This window comes from Ascaphus truei, chromosome 1 (genome assembly GCF_040206685.1).
Source record: "Ascaphus truei isolate aAscTru1 chromosome 1, aAscTru1.hap1, whole genome shotgun sequence".
Classification (NCBI taxonomy): domain Eukaryota; kingdom Metazoa; phylum Chordata; class Amphibia; order Anura; family Ascaphidae; genus Ascaphus; species Ascaphus truei.
In genome coordinates this window covers 309,437,382-309,459,925 of record NC_134483.1, presented here as the reverse complement: position 1 = coordinate 309,459,925, position 22,544 = coordinate 309,437,382, and the positions used below count along the sequence as shown (strand labels likewise).

The 22,544-nt window shown below is 40.0% G+C and overlaps 1 protein-coding gene across 1 annotated transcript in view; it reads right to left on the bottom strand.

The window, feature by feature from the left end:
* Positions 1-15,145: 15,145 nt before the first annotated feature.
* Positions 15,146-22,544, bottom strand: part of LOC142496726 (uncharacterized) — a 33,438-nt gene continuing 26,039 nt past the window's right edge. The window contains exons 2-3 of the mRNA XM_075603627.1: positions 19,866-20,022; positions 15,146-16,243 (exon numbers count right to left, since the gene is read on the bottom strand). Coding sequence (XP_075459742.1) covers positions 15,146-15,919 — 774 coding nt within the window. The 5' untranslated portion in view covers positions 15,920-16,243; positions 19,866-20,022. The remainder of the gene's footprint in view (positions 16,244-19,865; positions 20,023-22,544) is intronic.

Sequence of the window (22,544 nt, the reverse complement as noted above, 5' to 3'; positions counted from 1 at the left end):
GAATGAAGCAAAAGGTATACTTAAAAACAGTGTCTCTTGGAATGTTATCTGTGCTGTTCCTTCCCCCGGCTAGACGTGTCAAAAGGTTACTGAAAGCAAGTGAAGAAAGAGTGTGTATGTGTATCAGTGTGAATAAAAATGAATGGAGAGCCCACGGTATATACAGTGCTTTACACAAGGTGTGTGTGGAGTGGGAGTGGATATAAATGGTGTGGGTGGGTGTGGAAATGTGAGAGTTTGTAGCACAACTAAAAGTGTGTGTGGATACTTAGTGGTCCCTATTGGTGTATAGGGATGGAAAAACAAGGAGTATTAGTATGTGTGCGAGACAGCTGTGTGTGCATACATATAGCACAGTATGTACAGACATGGCCTATAGCGCTCATGGGATGAGAGTTCACTAGTGTCAGTAATGACTCATAAAATTTCGATCTCTGTTTAGGCCACTGCTAAGTGTCCCGAACAGTTGCATAAATTTGTATTCATGCAACCGTCTCTCTTTCGGGGTTTTAAGATTACCTTTGAGTATGGCAACCCTCAGATCGTTCATCTTATGACCAGAGTCAGAGAAATGTTCGCTAACAGGACTGTCTCTTGTACCGCGTGTGATGCTGTGGCGATGCAGGTTCATTCTCTTGTTTAGCCCCTGCCCTGTCTCACCTATGTAGTAGCAGCCCCCTGGGCATTTCAAGCGCATGATGAGGTACACAACATTGCTGGAAGAACAGGTGAACCTTCCTCTGATTTTGTATTCCCGATTCCTGTGTGGTATTTGTATTGTGTCCGCTGTGTAGAGCATTGCGCAGGTTTTGCATCTTGGGTCCTGGCATGGTTTTGTCCCGCATTCAGTTGTACTGCTGAATACTTTACTCCTCACCATAATATTCTTGAGATTATGGGGTTGTCTGTATGATAATAAGGGTGCTTCAGGGAAGACCTGTTGCAGTCTTGTATCTTCCTGGAGGATGGGTTGTAGTTTCCTGGCGATCTTGCGTAGGGCTCCTAGGTGTGGGTTATATGTGACCACCAAAGGTACCCTGTCGCTTGTCTCCTTCTGTTTGTATTCAAGGAGATCACTTCTTGGTATTCTGGTGGCTTTGTGAATTTGCTGGTCTACAATTATGTGGTTATATCCACGGTTTATAAAGTCTGATCTCAAGGCTTTAATCCGCTGGTCTCTGTCTGGCTGTGTCAGAGCATATCCGGTTGTATCGTATGGCTTGACTGTAGATGGTTGCATGTTTGGTGTGTGTCGGTGGAAGCTGTTTTCCCTCAAATAGCTGGCTCTGTCTGTAGGTTTGCAGTATACAGAGGTCTGTAGTTGGTTGTTCTTTATAGTAATGGTGGTGTCTAGGAAATGTACTTCATCCGGGGAATGGGTGAGTTTGAGGTTGATGGTCGGGTGGAAAGTATTGAAGTTGTCATAGAACTGTAGGAGGTCCTGTTCGCCAGAGGTCCAAATCAGGAGGATGTCATCGATGTAGCGAAGGTATGTAAGGGGTTTCAAGTGACAGGTGGACAGAAAGTCACTTTCAAGTTTTGCGCAGAACAGATTGGCATACTGTGGCGCCATCCGAGTACCCATTGCGGTCCCGGTTGTCTGAAGGTATGTGTCATTTCCAAATGTGAAGTAGTTATGGGTCAGAATAAATTCGATGCATTTAGTCACTGTCTCTGTGAGTGGCTCCTGCGGTCCCAGAAAGTATCTGCAGGCTGAAATCCCATCCTCGTGGGGGATGTTGGTATAAAGTGACTCTACATCCATGGTTGCTAGTAGTGTTCCTGTTGGGAGGGGGCCAATTGCATTCAGTTTGTTTAGCAGGTCGGTGACATACGATACAACCGGATATGCTCCAACACAGCAGACAGAGACCAGCGGTTTAAAGCCTTGAGATCAGACTTTATATAGATATCTATATTTATGTATATATCAAGAGAGACAAACAGAGACAGTCAAAGAGAGAGAGAAACAGAGAGAGAAAGAGAGAGAAACAGAGAGAGAGAAAAACAGAAAAAGAGACAAAGAGAGAGATGTGTGTGTATGATTAAATCTAGCTAAGTGTAAGCAGAAATCTGTTCATCATAGCACTGTAGATGATTTCACACACATTGTTATTCTAATTAAAAGTCAAGTTGTTTTGCACATGTTGATTGCCTAAGCCGAAAGTAAAGTTTCGATTCCTGTGAAAAGAGTATCTTACACAAAGAATTTCAGCCAATTATTGTAACAAATTTCTTGTGGGAGAAAACCTAGGCATATAACTGCTAGGTTGTATTATAACCTTGAAACAAACCGCGAAGATAACATGTAACTATTCACATATTCAGCAGACATCCATATGCGTTCAATTTAAACACTGTACACTTGAAGAGAGAAAAATGGCAGAAGCTTCCACATTGCACAGCCATCCATGTAAATCATTCAAATTTATGATTTATGAAGCAATCGAATCAATGCCAGAGAAAAGGGCAACCGTGGGCCAAATCTATGACTTGATCCAAAAGAAATATCCATACTACCAAGAACCTGACAAACAACGAAATTTTAAAACTTCTGTACGATTCACTTTATCCGCAAATGAATGTTTTGAGCGTGTCCATGATCAGCTAGATCAATGATATGGATACTGGCATGTTGCGCCATCATTTAAACTTACCATGGAACATATCTTCTGTTAAATAGCATATTTTTGCCTAATACCAGTTACACTGAAGCCGCACCGACTGTCGCATCTGCTGATATACCTGCACCCTCCATTCATCAAGACCAGATGCAAGATGGACATAACTACTATGATATGTATCCAAACTTATATGGGCAATACCAATGTGGATGTGAAAACAACCAACATATGTACGCACCTCCGGACGTCTTGTTTGAAGAAGCCACTGCAGATCCATATGACGCCCTCATGGAGATGTGTGTGATTCAGGATTCAACGGTTGCCTCAACCATGGATGATACTGTTGTGCCTTCCTGGTGCGAATTGGTGCAGCCAAATCAGTTTTGACTTCTACAAGAATGGTAAATACAAATTTCGTTATGCCTTTACTCAAATTATATATGTGTACATTAATAATATACACCATGTGTTAGCCAAATGAGTGTATACAGCTTAACATTGCAGACAGCCTTACATGTAGCGTGCACAAAGACATTATTTCCTATAACAATATACTACATGATGAACCATTAGTACACATTGGTGACGGAGTCCTAAATCATAGATGATTATCGCTTTTAAAGTATCATTTCAACATGTTACACTAACTGTAACACACACACACTTCATTGTTTAGCATTCAACATATAAAAACAAAGTGTCGCCCACGTATGACGTGGGAACCTGATCATGTCCCAAGGCGTCCTTAAAAAGGTTACCGATGCAAGCCCCACCCCCAACCTACGTGCGCGCGTGAAACAGTATTAGCTGTGCCCGTACCTTATTGTTACGGTCAGTGCAGTGTGTCATGCGCGAGCGTCGGTGGGGCGGTGCTTGCACAGCGCTGGAGGCCAATGTTCATTCAGTGGGAGGGGTGTTTGCGTGCATTTCACGGTGCCTTAACATAACGTCACACGTATTTTGTTCGCTCATTGGCTGATCGTCCGTTTTTGCCGTGGGCACACGTCCGTTTACAAAGTTTAGATATGTACATGTGTTGAAGTGAATTTGTTTCGCTTCCATATCATTACTTTCAGCCATGATATGCATAATGCTAGCAGCACCATGGAGGGACATGTATTGAACGCACAGCGTACACATCGTTTTGCGCATGCGCTAAGACTTAGTCCACACATTCGTGACGTGCGCGCGCAACAGACGTTGTGCGCGCACATTATTATGTATACAGGCACCGGAACAAACATATCAGTAGTAATGCCAGCAACGCGATTTGAAAAATGATACAGTTCTGTATCTGTAGTTTTATCCTTGCAGTTTAAACATATACGTAACTTATGCGTGAATATCCACAATCATATAGAGATATGTTAAGCGTTGTCATGCTGAGACATAGATAAATGTGCTATCTTTGAACATCATGTGTTTGCTGTATTTCACAGATGTCGAGGATGAATACATGGGACCAATGTATGATTTCAGATGGGCCAATCGGTAAATTAGATGATTGTGACGACTAGCGAACAACTATAATAATAAATATGTAACAATGCTTTCAATGATTGGTGCGCAGATTAACAATCACTACATAATGTTATCCTATTATGCAAATATTTACTATGCACTTAATTATCATAATGATGTTGCTAAGCACTGAAGTTAGAACTTATATTGATATTTTGTTCTTTTCTACTAACATTATATGTATTGCCATGTGATATATGCAACCAACATTATCACTCAGCAAACACATTAATCTACTATATATTATAAACTCACGTGTGACTTGTCAAAGAATGTAAATACTACATAACAACTCGTAGACATTGTATAATGGGTCAAAGATGGAATGATACCAAAAAACGTATAATTTAATATAAACACAAATGAACCAGAAATCAAAACCACATACTACAACCACTAAAAGATTGGCGAACAAATAAACATAGGCAGTCCAGTGAAGAGAAAGGGGGAAGGGGGAACATAGGAGAAAAAAGAGAGAGGGACAAGACATTTTTTTCAAATTTTCCACTGCTGTTCTGGTGCTTAGAATCTGCTCTCAGGATTGGCTGAGGATTTCTTATAGTATTTCAAAGTTCATTCATGAAATACTACAGCCAATCCGAGCCTGGGAAATGTCTTACCAGCCAATCAGAGCGATGACAGTCTTCTGAAGCCAGGCAAGCGGATCTTCTGCATCAGCTATGGGCATGCGCAAGCTTGCCACCTTAGTCACTTGATATGCAGAAGCCACCAGCTGGTTTAGGCTCCTCACAGTCTGGGAAAGCAAATGGTAGTCCGAGGACTTCAATTCATCCCTGTACATGAGTGCTCAAGCTTAAACTACCTGACCAAATGCTCTTCTCAACTGTGGCATCCTCTGTGGCTTTCATGTCCGATGTCTGGGTAGACACAGTGGCACCAAGCTGGTAGCCCAGTGACTCACCCTGAATATCAGTCCGGAAAGACCCAGCTCATAATACCGTGCACAAGCATATATGTACTTTAAACACACTGATTAATAAAATCATATATTTATACTTTCCTAAGTCTTATGGTTATGGGGAATAGAATAAGAAGTCACACTTTATTCCTACTAGCCATATTCCCCTCACACTATACTAGACTTAGACTTTAAAAATCCTCACAACCTTATCTATGGTTGGAGCATCCACAGAACCCCTATACCGGGTCCTGGGTGACCTGGGTATTAACTGTGCACCCCCCCTTAACCTACGGACCCCTTTACCGTTCTAAGGACATCTCACATCCCTATGCACCATTTACATTTCTGGTCTGTGCTGAAGCAGGAAATCCTAGCGGTGAGTCGTGCAAGCATTTTCAGGGGGAGATTTTGCCATAGCAATGTGCCTATATGTATCCGGGATTCCAACCTGATTCCCGGGTATATTTTTGGGGTATCCAGCAACTCTGGACCCAACTAGCTAGGCACATTCTCTCAACACTTTCTCTGTAAACCCCCCATGAAACTCCTAGCCTAGCAATCTCTGCTTGCTGGCGCTCCTGGAAAGGTAAAAACACAGAAAATTCTTTATTGGCGCATAATTATTTACAATGCATAGACAGTCACTGGGCTCAAGAGCTGACACTCCCGAACACCAATACAAAGATCAGAGGTAGCCAACTGGGCTAATAACCTTTATTATTGAGCCTGGTTACCCCCTCACTGTCACAGCAACACAGTTCGGTCAGGCTTGGGGAGAGAAAGCATACATTATCCAGAGCTTAGCTGAATGTGTTTTAAAGTGCAGACTAGCCATCAGATTTTGCAGTAAGGAAATGAGACGGGTATCTGATATTTAAATGCTCAGCTGAGATTTGTTAATAAGCTTGCTGCAGTGAGGCAGACTGAAAGTCAGAACTTGAGTAACTATTGCCAGACACGATAAATACATGCATCGCCTTCAAGTTATGTCATTTTTGTAATGTATTGTTTTTTAAAGGACATATATTATTGAGGCCTGTTTATGGCAACTCCAAAAAAGAGGACACATTTGCTGATAGATACGTTTCATTTAAAAAATCCACTTTGAACTTCTCCTTAAAGTGACTACTATCAATAAAACTGCATCTAAAAGTCACTAATACTGAGAACCTGAATGGGAAGGATCAATGTCTCACAAAGTAGTCAGAACAAGAAACAGAGAATGCTTGCAAAGTCTTTGAATGTTATTTAGTAAAGTAGCTACAAAACTGGTGAAAAAACAGTGCAAAGTATTTGCATCCAATTTATTAAAGGAAAAGCTCCAATTAAGATCAATGGGATTCCTTTTCTTTGTTAAATAATGCGCTTTTTTCTGCACTGGGTTTCCCCAGTTTTTCAGCTGAGAGGTTTTAGTAAATAGATCCCCTCATGTGTACATTGTAACTGACAGTGACCATTTATTAATTTTTATGGGGATGCGTTTTTTCAATCAATCTTTTCTGCCATAATGTTTTATTTCTAATTTTCTTTATTTAAACTCAAGTGAATAGACACATCCTTAAGGAAAAATCCCTGCTGAACATATGGGGGGCTTAGACGTGACCAACCCTATAAACTGAAAATTATATTTGTGCATGTGGAGGGTGAATAATTGATATTCTTTGGCAATTATTTCTCAAAAATTGTATTCATTTTTAAAGATTCAATCTGAAAAACAATTTTCTGCAGCAGGGTCCATTTGTCATCTTATTTGTTCAGCTTCATTTGCTCCTTAATAACTAATCACTTTTTCACATGTTTGCCTGTTATTGTGTTTATTATTATTATGCCTGCAATTTTCATGTCAGGAATATTTTCACTTGGAACCTTGAGAACATATAAAAAAATATATATATTTATATTTCTGTCCATGGAGAAAAGCCAATAAAAGTAACAACACATCCTACTAAAAAAAACATATGTAGACTACATTTTCTAAACAACAGACTTGGGGCTCTATGCAGTAAGCGTTGATAAGGTTTTTTTCGCCATTTTACTGCCAAAATTGGGTTTGAGATTCAGTAAACGCTGATAATTGCTTGATTTCGCCAGTTTTCGTTTCCGATAAATTTGTTATGGCCAGTCGCCTGCCGATAAGCCAGTTTTCGGCACTTTTCGACACTTTTTTAATTCGGCTGTATTCAAGTAGCAAAATCAGCTTATCGGGGCTGATCGGCACTAAGAAATTGAGACTTCATAGCCAATTTCTCCCGCCAACTAAAGTTGGCAAGTTGGAGGGGAGAACGATCGCTAAGGCTGCCGGAACGGCACTTAGAAAAAAAAACTCTTCTGTACATCAATGGAGTCAATGGAGCGGGGACGTATAACATTATAGTACTGTTTACGTTCGATTGCTCACAATACAAATGCGTTGAACATTATAGTGTGGGGGGCATTCACTGCATTGTGTCACACCTGACGTGTATTATTTGCATAACATTGTATTTTTATATGTTTTCATCATTTGCGTGTCACATTACTCATCATGTGACGATGTGTCAATGGAAAATCCTATACTCAACTCTTAAAAGAGAAGCTCACATCATATGACACATTTTACTGAACTCAGCGACAATTGTTTATATGATGTTACACATGTCACACATCTAACACATCAACCGTATATTCATGTTGCTTTACATTACACAATGCTTGTAATGTGTAACGCATCATCAAACGTTCATGTACATCTTTCTTCTCATGTTTACATGTACTTTGGGTCCTCCCTTTTTTGATGACGTCCGCTATTGGACAGTCAATCACATTGCATGTTTACATTGTAAACGTTGCATTACAAGCAATTCATGCTAACTTATACACACATCTACAATAGTTACTCATTGTTACACCTTTCAAACTGATTCAATAGCAACTATCCTGATGCCATAAATGTATGCATATGCACACGAGAATTCATTGTTGTGAACATGTGACACTAACATGGCAAATTAGACATGTTGCTGCAAACTGTTTCTACGTCAATCTCATGCTTTTAGCATACTTACATGACTGAGTGTTGCGTTCAGAAGTGCTACATGCATTACACATTACACTAATCATTTACAATTAATGCTTGTACAAATCTTCACCTTACATCATTGTCAAATATCACGATTGCCTGCTGAATACACAGAAATAATACTTTTTACATCAAATGGATACAGCTTGGGAGACAAGTACTTTAATATGTTAATGTAAGACGTTGCATTTTACAAACTCACCTGACATCATCACATAGCTATTTAAAGGACGCCCATTACCTGCTCATTCACAGCTATTGATTTCAAAATGATGCGATTGTTTAGGAGATGGAGGAACATTCTTTTGCACGAGTGGCTGGCTGATGAAGAGAATGACATAGGGCAAGGGAGGGACAGAGCCAGGGACAGTGACAGGGACAGGCACGCGGACACAACAGGGGCAGGGAGAGGGACAGGGAGAGGGACAGGGAGAGGGATAGGAGATCAGAGGAGAAGACCGAGGAGACAAGTTGTGGCTCGTCCGCGTGCGTACAGGGAGAGAACCTGTTAGATGGGATGAGTGAGGAGGAGATAGTAAGTCGCTATCGTTTGAGTTCAGCAGCAATCTTAGCTCTTTATGAAGAGATAAGGGGAGATTTAGATTTTGTGACAGCCAGAGGTCGTGCAGTCCCTGGGCTTGTTAAAATGCTGTGCTCATTACATTATCTTGCTTCCGCGTCATTCCAGACAACTGTGGGCATAGTGGGCGGGGTCTCGCAATCTACATTCTCGCGGGCCTTTACCCAGTTTCTCTATGCACTCAATAGACGCGCTAGGAATTATATTCATTTTCCTAAAGAGCAGACAGCGTGGCAGGAAGTCAGGAATGGCTTTTATACCATAGCCGGGATACCATGTGTGTTGGGTGCAATTGATTGCACCCATGTTGCTTTGATTCCGCCTAGTCAGAGTGAGCATGCTTACCGCAACCGTAAGCACTACCATTCCCTGAATGTACAGGTGGTATGTGATGCCACGATGAAGATAATGCATGTGGTAGCCAAATTCCCTGGTTCCAGTCACGATTCCTCTATCCTGAGGAACTCATCAGTCTTCCATGCTTTCGAAGAAGGCCATTTTGGACATGGTTGGCTGCTGGGTGAGTACATATTTGGATGTTGTAACACAAAACTAATTTTTGTTTAGGAATGATTTTATTTTAGAATGTTATCACTAATGTTACCTTATGTGTGCTCCATTGATTATAGGTGACTCAGGATACGGAATTAGGCCGTGGCTCTTGACTCCGGTGCTAAACCCTCAAACTGAAGCAGAGGAGAGGTACAATGCTGCCCATATATCTACGCGATCTGTTATAGAGAGGACATTTGGCCTACTCAAGACCAGATTTAGGTGTCTAGACAGAACTGGTGGGGTTCTTCAATATAAGTCACTAAAAGTGACTGATATTATAATTGCCTGTTGCATTTTGCACAATGTGGCACTCAGACATAATGTACATACAGACATAGGTCAGGCTTTGGTAGAGGAGCATCCCACCAATGTACCAGCTGAAAATGAACAAACAGCCAGTGGTGCCCAGACATGCCAGAATGTCATAAATACTTTTTTTTCTTGTAAGTAAATACTGCTGCGGCACAGTTTATTCGAGCATTTGCCCGTTCTGTGCCGCAGCAGTAGCCTGGCGCGCGCCCGAGTGTGACGGGCGCACGCCGAAGCAGCGGAAGAGCGCCCTCCGATCGGGGCGCTCTCCCTACCGCTGCCGGGTCCGCCGGGTCCCCCGGAACCCCCTGCCGCTGTCCCGCGATCGCGGGACACCAGGGCTCCCTCGGGGAGCCCCTGGACACGCGTGCAGCGGGCGCACGCTCCCGATGACGCGTGACCGCGCGTCTATGACGCGCGGCACGCCGAGGGGCGGCCACTAGCAAGCCGGGAGATTTCCCGGCTTGCGGTACCGACCACACTTCAATAAAGTGTGTCGGTAGTGTACATATATGTTCCTAATACTACTTTGATATATTCATTATGTTATATTAACACTACATTTGTTATAATAACCATCCTGTTAGGACACAGATGAATATGGGTAGCACACCTTTCTCTTCTCTGCTGTGTGGACAAAGGCATGTGGCACCGGTATGTTATTCTTGCACAGGTTATATAATCCTTCTTCGAATGTAAACTAGTTGTGTGTATGTGAATACAACAAGTGTTACAAACGAGTAATTTCGTTACATTGTGTTGTTGATTATGCAAACACAATACACAGAGTATGGCCATAGTCATTCATTCTTGCAGTATGGTTACATACAATCTTATTGTTACACTGTTACATGTGCATCAATATGATGTGTACACCAGGCAGGTTTTCATTTTTTATGTTACTAAATATACATGGTGTTTCATATGTAACACCAAATAGACACTTTGGTGTGTTGCTTACGTTAATGAAGATGTCATGTCAATGTTTGCAATTTAAGTATTGTTCTATTTTTTTTATAGGTATATCTTATCTATGACTGATCATGGTATGTATATGAACTGACATCTTTCATAAGATGTGCCTACCTCTATATACGTATAATTATAGGATGTATAAACCCAACATAGTTGTCAACTAGAAATCTTACATACATCTCTTTTCTCTATCATGTACATGCGTTTACATACTCTTGATATTTCATGTGCATTGTATGTGAAAATTATTAGTGACATGACATCACATTTAATGTATGTACCCTTAAACATTCCATTATTCTAATATAGGGGTGGGTGGAGAGAAGGGGATAAATGCTGGTAGTGTTTTGCTTAGAGGAGGTGATTAACCACGGATGCACATGAGTGATCATAACACTCCATACATGAATGCCTGTAATCACACCAATGCTTTGTACATCTTGTATGTTGCAATGTATGTGATTAGTTATGGTATCAATGAATTGTAAAGATTATTTTGACATTGTCACATGTGTATGTATAAGTCACACATGTGTGTTGATGTGACCTACATGTAACAAGTGTCAAACTGTTAACACAAACCAAAATATTTATAAAATTTATTAGTAATTTTGCATAATTCATTTCACCCAATGACAATGTTGGTAATATAGTTGGAATGTCATACACGTCAGTTAATCACTATTATGAAAATCATTTACAAGTATTGTCAACATATGAACGTAAATCACGTTCACATTTGCATAGGCACACATTTCAAGACCACTGTTTGTGTCTGTATCCATTTGTGTATGATGCATGTATAACACCGTCAAATGATAACATCAGGTTTATAATGTTAGCTTATATCATCATACTCACTTTACTCTGTATGTGTTGAACGTTTACTAAACACAGTAAAGTATAGTTAGTTTGCTAAATGAAATATACACAGAAACTTATATGTTTACAATATCAGTACCTAATTTTAATAAATTCATGCATTATAGTTGAGTACTACATGTTGACATAAATTTTTTTTCCACACTCCAAAACTATTAAAACAACATCCCCATGTAACATGAGAACTTTTACATGAAATGGCTACTTGGTTTTAAGTCTCCTTTACAGTCATACGTCCCATTATACAATGTACTACACAAATGTGTTTGCTGAGTGGGATTGGTTGTTATATATTAAACAGAGCATGGCATATAATGTTAGTTAAAAATAAAGTACACACATCAAATGTAAAAAATGCACTGTTTAGCAACATCATTATGTTAATTAAGTGGTTATGAAATATAGGCATAACCGGATCACATTTTGTATTGTTTGTTAATATGCGCTGCAAGCATTATAAAAATTGTTGCATATGTAGTATATTAGTCGGTCGCTCCTCCTCACAATCATCTCATATAACGTTTGACTCTTCTGAAATCATACATTGATCCCATTGATTCTTCCCCAACATCTCTGAAATACAGCAAACACATGATGGTCACAGATGGCACCTTTATATATGTGTAGCCATTACAACGCGTTACACATCTCTATATGATTGTGTATATCCATGCGTAATTCACTTATATGTTAGAAGTGCAAGGTTACAAGTAAACATCATTATTTATCCTTTTGTTAATTGCGTTGCAGGCATAACTATGGATATGATATTTCCGTTGCCTGTATACATAATAATGTGCGCGCACATCTTAATTTGCGCACGCACTTCCCGATTGGGTCGACTAAGTGTTAGCGCATGCGCTAAACAATGTGTACGCTGTGCGTTCAATACATGTTGTTACTAGCATTAAGCATATAATATGTATTTGAAATCCAATGAAAGCGAAACTAAATTAGTTCAGAACACGTACTTCTATAATCTTTTTAAACGGACGTGTGTGGATGGAAACAACGGACGATCACCCAATGAGCGAATACAATACGTGTGACGTAATGTTAACGCAGCGTGAAGTGCACGTAAACACTCCTTCCACTGAATTAACATTGGGCTACCGCACTGTGAACGCCCACAAACACAGGCGCGCGCGCATGACACAGTGCAGTGACCGTAACTATAACAAACGGACACAGCCAATAGGCTTTGACGCGTGCACGTCGGTTGGGGGCGGGGCTTACATCTGTAATCCTTTTTAAGGACGCCTTGGCACATGACAAGGGTCCCACGTCATATGTGGCCGACCCTCTTTTTTTTTAGATGTTGCATGATAAACAAAGAGGTGTGTGTTACAGTTATGGTAACATGTTGCAATGATATGTTTTAAGATATAGGAAACTAGGTATATTTTCTCCGTTAGCAATGTGTACTAAGGTATCTGGTTGTAGTATATTGTAATAGGAAACAATGTGTTTGTGAACGCTACATGTAATGCTGTCTGCAATGTTACGCTGTATCCACACATTTAGCGTAGAAATGGTGGATATTTAAAAGTTAAAAGTGAGTCAACGCATAACGATTATTATATTTACCATTCTTGTAGAAGTAACATTTCGTTTGGCTGCAACTGGTCGCTCCAGAAAAACAGTGGATTTTCATCGTTGGTTGAGGCAACCGTTGAATCCTGTAGGAGACACGTGTCCATGAGGCGCTCATAGGAATCAGCACTGCCTTCTTCAAACGATACGTCCGGAGGTACGTACAGTTCTTGGTTTTGCCATTCAAATGGGTATTGACCAAAAAGGTTGGGAAACACATCATAATAGTTATGTTCCTCTTGCATCTGTGGTTCTGGAATGGAGGGTGCAGATATTGTAGCAGGTATCGATTCATACGGAACAGTAGTAGCCGATCCATTGCTATTGGTATTAGGAATAAAAAAGCTATTTATCAGAAGATATGTGCCATGTTCCATGGTAAGTATAAATTGTGGTGCAATCTGCCAAAATCCATACCTTTCCTGTAGGTTATCTTGGACATGTTCAAATAACTCATTTGTTGTTAAAGTGAATCGTACAGATGATTTAAAATTTTCTGTGCGGCCCGGGTCTTGGTAATATGGATATTTACTTCTGATCATGTCATAGATTACCCCAACGTTAGCTTTGTGTTGTGCAGTTGAGATGATAGCCTCTGCTATCATAATTTTGAAAGGTTTGTGCGGATGCGTGTTCAAAGTTGTCTGGTCTGCCATTGCTGCGTCTCAAATAATGTGTGAATCAGGAGTTGAAGTTTTCTTCTGCTGAATGTGAAATTATTTAAATGTTATCTTTTGTGGCTTTTGCCAAGGTCGCTATACAATTTCAATGTTGCACTCCTTTTTTCAAACACCAATTCGAATGTGTAGAAAAAATTGGCACACATTATTTGGGATAAGATAGCTATTTCACAGTGAAAGTGTAATTATTTTTCCCGTAATCTTCATTCTCAAAACAAGGGTACGATTTTAATTAAAAAACAATGTGGGTGAGAAAATGTAGTGTTGGCATTAGGAAAATTCTGCCTACACTGACATAATGAGATATAAACACACCTGCTAATGTTTTTCTCTCTGTGTTTTGTTCCACATTTCAGTATGTATATATATATATATATATATAAAACCAACAATGAAATATATATATATATGTGTGTGTGTATGTTACTGTATTTAATGCCTTATATGTAAAAAGGGATTGTTAGATTGCTCACACTTATTTAAAGGTTTAAACATTACAGGGTAAGTATGTTTGAGGGCCTATTAGAGTCAGCTGTGTCCAATTTGGAGTTAACATCAAATAAGGCCTTTTGTGAGTTTACAAGGCCGGTAGTGTTACAACATATAATATATCTATTTAATCCAGTTCTAGACTGAACATATTGATGGCAGTAAGTAGGCCTTGTTTGAAAACTATTAAAATGGTGATGAAGGTGAGTGAATTATGTGATTCATAATATTAGGCCCATATTGTTAAAGGGTCAGATCATGTATATTTCACTAACATAAGGCCTGTTTTATTTCAATATTGTGTTTTCACAAGGAAGCATCATATATATATCTTTTGATACAAAACCTCTAGACATATTTACATGTTTAAAACATTAATATATATATATATATATATATATATATATATATATATATTTTATTTATACACTGTGTGTGTACATATATCCATAGATACTACATATATATTACTACACAGTCACAGATATGTTATTGAAACCAGTACTCATACAAGATGAAAGGCCAACATTAAGAAGCTTCAAGGAAGGTGAAAGTAAGTAATATTTGACAGTTCATCCTGCACAAAACTGAAATGTAGAATGTTAGCAGTTAAATATATATTTATTTTAACTTGCATGTGAATACTATTAACATGCAATGATTACCTAAATTACCTACCAAACACACCCAAATACAATCTTTTGCAGCTAAGTGAATGTCAGCTTCTCAAAACATTGCAAGTGTGTAATGTTGGACCATTACTGAACAGATGATTAATACATAAATATTATTTACATTATGCATTCATTCGGACTGTGAACATTTCCAAACCTTCATGTGTATAAGGACATACTTGAATGTTTGGAAACAACAGGTCTTCATCATACATACAATATTCATTAGATAATCTCAAGTCAACAAAACAAGGCCAAATACAGATTCACTTAATTATAACATTTATTCTTTTTTTTCCTTTTGAGACCGAGTCACAGGCCTGCTTGTTGTCTCTTGGATTTTTCTTTTCCGTTTGGCTACAACTTTAAGCAAAACAGAGCCAGTTTGACTGGCCTGTGCCACTTCACGGGCAGGGCTTGTGGCCTGTGGCACTTCACGGGCAGGGCTTGTGGCCTGTGACACTTCACGGGCAGGGCTTGTTGCCTGTGCCACTTCACGGGCAGGGCTTGTGGCCTGTGCCACTTCACGGGCAGGGCTTGTGGCCTGTGCCACTTCACGGGCAGGGCTTGTGGCCTGTGCCACTTCACGGGCAGGGCTTGTGGCCTGTGCCACTTCACGGGCAGGGCTTGTGGCCTGTGACACTTCACGGGCAGGGCTTGTGGCCTGTGACACTTCACGGGCAGAGCTTGTGGCCTGTGACACTTCACGGGCAGGGCTTGTGGCCTGTGACACTTGTGAACAAGTTGGTACACAGTGCACAACTGATGGTTGCTCCGTTTCATGTTTGTGTTTTTTAGTTTGTGTCCAAAAACTGGTCAGTAGTAACTGCTTGTGCATTTGTCTTTTTGGTGCCTCCTTTGTAGGTGTCAGCTCCAGACTTTCTGCAGATGGCAGCAGTTGAATGTTGAGAGGAACATGCACAGAACTTTCAGCTATTGTACCGGTAACATCCCGACCTGGGGAATGAATATCAGATGCATGGGATGAAAAATTAGCAGCATCTAAAGATCCTTCCTCTGATGGGTTAAAGTTGAAATGATGTGCTGCTGTAGTCATTCTCAAGTGATTAGCTTGGGTTAGCTGAACAACTACTGCTTCTAAACGGTGTGTTTAATTTTTGTATCTGTTTAGGAACTTCAATGAAGACTCTGTGGAGATGTGACAATTGTGATATCGTTTCTTCCTGCAGTGATATCATCCTTTCGTGCACTGACATCAGATCTGAATGGCGACAATTTTCTGCTTCAACAATTTTTTCCTCAGAAGCTGCTATTGCTGCGTATGTGTTAATTGCTGGAGGAATGGCCTGTGTTACTCTTTGAATAGGAACCTCTTCATGGTCACTTGATTGCATTTCTGTGTCTTTGGCATCATCATGTTCTAAAAATAAATGAACACATGATGAAATGGCATGGTAATGTCTGCTGTTTTACTATGTAATTATACACTGTGCTAACAACTAACACCTAACATGTTTCCATAAGTTTTATGACGTCACATTAAAATGTACCTTGACTTAAGAATTATGTTTGGGCTCAGTGTGAAATAAGAATGAATGAAAGGTTGGCCAAACCTCACAACTCCTACATGATACTTTACATCACAAACACAATACATGTTCTCTTAAAAAACTTCCTTTTCAATTACACTAAGGGGCCTATGCAGAGAGCAGCGCTGGAAATTATTGGCGAGGGAAATAAAATGTACCTTTAATGGGGAGATTTTTTCTCCATATGCAGGAAGGTGAGAAATCTGCTATTTTTTTCATGAATGCGTGTGTCCAGTTGAAAATGGAGAGATGCGCGCTGCTAAAATGTCTTAGAAAAAATTCGCCGGTTTTTTTTTTCTCCCTTATGGCCGCCGAGTTCCAGCTTTTTGCCAACTTTAGTTGGCGGAGCTAATTGTTGAATTTCGCACCATGTTTTTGGCGCGAACAGCCGCTAGATGGCGATCGTCCCTTTCTGAATAGGGACCTTTTAAAAACTGGCGAGATTTAGGTTCTCGCCAGCCGCGCGGCGAGATTTTAAAAAAATGGCGCTTTTTTCTACACTCGCCATTACCTGCCTTTCTAAAGGCAGATTTCGCCAAAAAATGCCGCTTTTCCTGTTAGCGCTGCTCTCTGCATGAGGCCCTAAGTGATCAATTTAAATAACATGTCAAAATCAATTAATTAACATTACAACATAACATATATAAATGAACATATTATATGGCCTGCACCTCATACACTCTTCTTCCAGGTGCGATGAGCTGCATGACCCCGGTGAAGACACTTGTTCAGTGTCAGGTGACACATGTCCTCCAGGAGCAACTATATAGAACAATAATATTAAGTTGCTAAAGATCAAAAGCAATGGAGGGGTTAAATTGCCAGGAGAACATTATAAAGTAATTCTTTAAAAATATATCAAAAAATTAAAAATGTTGTCTAATCAGTTACATGTTAAAAAAAAAAGTTAAGAAAACCTGTTTTGAAAAAAATAATTAAGAGTGGTGGGGTAAAAGGAGGAGGAAGCTGCGGTGAGCTGGGATGAGGCTAAAATATCACTTATGGAAATAAAGGAATGTCATTAATCTATATGTGTTTTATGGTTTATTTCTTATACTCTGAGTTATGTATGTATTATTTGAAATGTTTTGCACTGGTCAGATATATTGTTATAGAGAAAAAGGAAACAACAGACAATCACAATAAAGTAATGTTCTTTAAGTTGTTCTATACATTATGTAAAGGCGTGCTAGACAGTATCAGTTTAACAACTAACCAATGACGAGACTGGTTTCATGGAATGTTAAGGGTATTAAATCCCCAATTAAAAGGAACAAAATATTAAAGCATCTAACGCGCGCTCCCGCTCAGCACTGAGCCCCTACAGCCGCAATTAGAGCGGCTTTAGTAGGGGCTCACCTATGCTTCCACAAGTGCGTGGAAGCGTAGGTCGTAGGGGAATTTAAAATTCCCCCGCTTGCCGGCGCGACAGGCCGGTCACGTGAGCGGTTCACCCAATGAGGGCGAACCAGCTCCGTGACGTCACTGGCCCACCCCCGGCCAGTGACGTGCCCGCCCCCGGCCCGCCCTGGCCTGCCCCCTGACAGCGCGTGCGGTAAGCAACTGCAAGGCCAGGGAAAGCACCCGCTTTCCCTGAGCCTCAGCGCGCCTCAGCGAGAGAGCAGGGAGCCTGGCCGAGGCCTTATTCAGGAAACACATCTAAACAGGGAGGAGAGCAAGAAACTTCAGACTAACTGGGTAGGTGAATGTGTATTCTCCCCAGCAGTGGGAAAGAAAGGGATTCTAATAAGAAAAACACTACCATATGAGCTTATATCAACTTGGAGTGACACAGAGTTAAGAGTGGTGCAGTATGATATCAAGATCAACAATATGGATATGTATATATAATATTTATGGCCCGAATGAATAGAGACAACCTTTTTTCCAGCATGTAACTGATAAATTGTTGAAAGAAAGAAGAGGTAACCTAATTGTGTGTGTGTGTGGGGGGGTGATTTAAATGCTGTAAGTGATCAATTTTTAGATAAATCTTATCTTAATTAGAGAAAAAGAAAATTAAGATTTGTACAGAGAAGCTTAGGGATTTTGCAAGATACATTAGGTTTGTTAGACTGCTGCAGGCTCTTTAACCCCACTGAGAGAGAATATACCTTTTTCTCGCTCCCACATAACTCCTTCTCAAGAATAGACTATATTCTAACAAGCGACCATATGATGGACAAGGTGTCTGCACTATCAGACCATGCACCAGTATGTTAGAGATACATTTTGGACTTGGGGAACACAAAAATAGAATCTGGAAAATCCTATCTTATCTTCATAATAATGAGGAGTTTAAAGCTTTCCTCCTCAATAGCTGGTATTATTTCCAGGACACAAACAGTATACACCAAAATGAGGGGAAATTTTAGTGGGAAACCAAAAGCAGTAATGAGGCAAGATTCTAGCATACATGAACAAAAGCAGGAAAGAAACAGAAGCAGAATACATTAAATCTAAAAACACCTCATCCAATTACCCAGTGTTCTATTACATTCTCAAAATCCACAAGGTTGTATAAAAATCCTCCCGGTAGACTGATAATTTCAGGGATCGAGTCCCTTACTCAAAATTTCTTAGAGTACCTTGACATTCTATTACAGCCATATCTTTTATCTTTTTTACAAGATACTGCACAAGTACTACAAATTTTTGAGAATATGGATTGGTAGGATAATTTAATCATGGCTACATGTGACGTTGCGTCCCTGTAAACATGCATTGATCATATTGTACAATTTGATAAACACTGTAGATCTCGAAGAAGAACAAATCAAATTAATTGTCAATGGGATTAAGTTCCTATTGGAACATAATACATGTTGGTTTGATGGAAATCATTATCTGCAATTTAGGGCACGGCATGGGACCAGGTTCGCGACGAGCTACACCAACATATTTATGGGTTGGTGGGAGGATAAATATATTTGGCCCAATAACATCTTCAGTGTGAGCCTGGTGCTATGGCGATGTTATATTGATGATATGGTTATTGTGTGGAGGGGTACAGAATACACTTTGGAAGACTTTTTCAAGTACATCAACAATAACCAGTGCAACTTTAAATTTACATATAATCAGTCAGAGTAAGACGAGAATAGAATTCTTGGACTTGGAAATCAAGATTGAAGATGGTTCCTTTCATACTAAAACATTTTTCAAGCCTGTGAGTTGTAACAATTTTCAGTTAGCTACTAGCAACCATCAAAAACATTGGCTCGATAATATCCCTTTTGGAGAGTTCCATAGATTAAAGCGAAACTATTCTAAGAAAGGAGATTTCTGTGAACAAGCTTTGTACCTTAAACATAAGTTTATAGAGTGACAATACAAAGAAGATACTGTAGAAAAATCACTCCAAAAAGTAAATGCAATAGAGAGGTCAGAAATGTTGATATATAAATCTAAAAATCACAAACAACAAAATTATTAATTTATACAATTTATTACCAAATATTGTGGTGAGTCTAAACAGAGTGAAAAAATTCTGGGGAAACATTGGCAAATATTGCAGAGAGACAGTCTGTTGAAAACCATCTTGACAGACAAACCAAATATTGTCTTTACGAGGGCAAGGAACTTGAAACAACAGTTAGTGCCAAGCTTTCTGAAAACAAAGAAAATACAAGCTGGTTAGAGGAAGGAACAAAAGTTTTTTTTTAGATGTACAAGTTGTCGGTGTAATTCAACATAACCAAGCCAAAGTAAAGAATGTTACCGGTGAAAAAATCACCATAAAAGAAACAATATCATACAACAGTAAAGGAGAAATGTATCTCATGACATGTACAGTAGTTATGGAATACAATACTGTATGTTGGACGAACAACGCAAACTCTAAAGACACGCATGTGAACATACAATACTGTATATGTAATATAGAAAAGGCCTAGAAAAGCATTGTGTGTTTAAACACTATGAAAATAAACATCATTGTAGATTATGTAAAATGTGTATGCATATAATATTAAATGACCACCTGCATAATGAAGACAGATGAACAAGGAGGCAGATATACTGCGGATGATAAAAAATAAATCTGATAATTAATATAAATAACTGTTAAAAATATGTATTATAATGAATAAACAAGAGAGATGTGGATCATGAACAATTCAATAAACAACTCGCAGATCACATGTACTGTATGTAGATAAGGTCAGAGATAAACTTGCAGGACCCTTACCTACTGTAGTGCCGACGAGTATTCTAAAACAAATCTGGGGCAATCACCAACAAGACACAGGTACATGCTGGGTACATGCTGCAACATTCCAGTGACATTTCTGCAACAGACTAATGGCCCATCGGATTAACATCGATCAAACTGAATGTGACTTCCAGGGACCCCTGCTGTGTTAATCCAAATGACCATTAGTCTCTGCAGAAATGTCACTGAAATGTTGCAGCGTGTACCCAGCATGTACCTGGATCTTGTTTGTGATAGCCCCAGATTTTCCAAGGCAAGTTTAAGGCAAGTTTTAGAATACCTGTACTAGAACAATAATATGTATACGTTCATACAATTGTGATAAAAAACGGGTATTAATAAAAGCTTGTTAAAAAGTGTATAGTGAACCAAGTGGGATAGGCACAATTTGGGCATAGAACTAAACCAAGGTGCTGGTGTGTAGGCACTCATTCAACCCGCCATTAGACAGAGTTTCCACCATATAGATCCAAAGGTCTCCCGAAGACAGAGCTTCTTGAACCTATCTCCTCCAAGCAATGAGGGAGGAATGTGCTCAAGACCCGTAATGGTAAGTGAGGAGTGATCCTATGAATGCACATTTCAAAAATGCTTGTATAGGCTGTGTGCCTGATTGTCATTGATGATACTGCGTCTACGTTCCAAAAAGCTCGTGCTCATAGCACATATTGTAGGCCGCATGAACATGACACTAAGTAGATGACGAATGAAGATAGACAATCAATAGATCCATTAACTTCATAAATAGAATCATTTGTGTGTTATCTAAAAGAACCAGTAGTGACCAGATGTTTGCATGTAAGGCATTGCTTTCTCCCACATTTAAAGTTGCCTTTATCAGTGATAATCCTAGATTCCCCATGTGTAGGTACAGTATCCTTAACTTACTTGGTGCCAATACATTTTTGATGTTCTTGGAACGTTTGAATGTGATGGGGATGTGTGGGGAGCAGGGAGCCAGTTTAATTCTATAAAACGGACTCTTCATAATATTTTCCAGCCATTTCTTATGCTGTCCATTAGAGGCATGTAAATAACTATTCATCTCCTTGGAAGTGCGTTCTTGTATGAATACGTGTGTCCTCTGGACAAATAAACAGCTCTAGATCTAAAAAACTAATGTGTGAGGAATCAATCTCAAAAGTAAACTTGAGTCCCATGTCATTGATGTTAAACGACTCAAGGACCGAAGTAAGTTCCGCTTTATCCCCATCCCAGATCAAAATAATATCATCAAGGAAACAGTCAAAGAACACCATGCTCCTGGCAGCTGCCTTTTATTAAGTTATATTTATTATCTTGTACAATTTATTCTATTGTATATTATATGTAGCCAGGACCCCTCTGGCTCCCCGGTTTACCCTTTCTCCCTCCCTTACAATTGCTCCGGTGGGAGCTGCTGTGGGGGCGAGAGCGTCGCATGGGCTCGCGGTGACAAGAGCTACATGGCGCTGCAATCTTGGATGTACTCGCGCATGCGCAGATGCGATTGCGGTGGCCATTACAGTGTTGGAGAACTGGCAGAAGAGGCACTCCATAGTACAGGGACTGCCCACAGTTGCTCATGCTCAGTTGAGTAGCGGCGGCCATTACATGTTTGCGCATGCGCAGTGTAGATCGCGCACGCGGCCCCAATGCTAAAGAAGGCTATGAGGAACTACAACTCCCAGCAGCCCCAGGGGCTGGAGCACAGGTGACTCACAGCAGCCAATAGAGTTACTAGACCCCTGCTGTATAGATACTCCAGACAGGGACCATGCTAGTCAGTAGGAGCTGGGACAAAGCGAAGGGAGGGTGTATATGTGGAGGGAGGCAAGTAGACTCTGCACTAGGCCTGAAGTCTCCCCTTAGGACCCAGCTAGGCCCTACTCACCCTCAGCTTGTGGCTGCTACAGGGATGCCCCCTAGGATAGGGACAG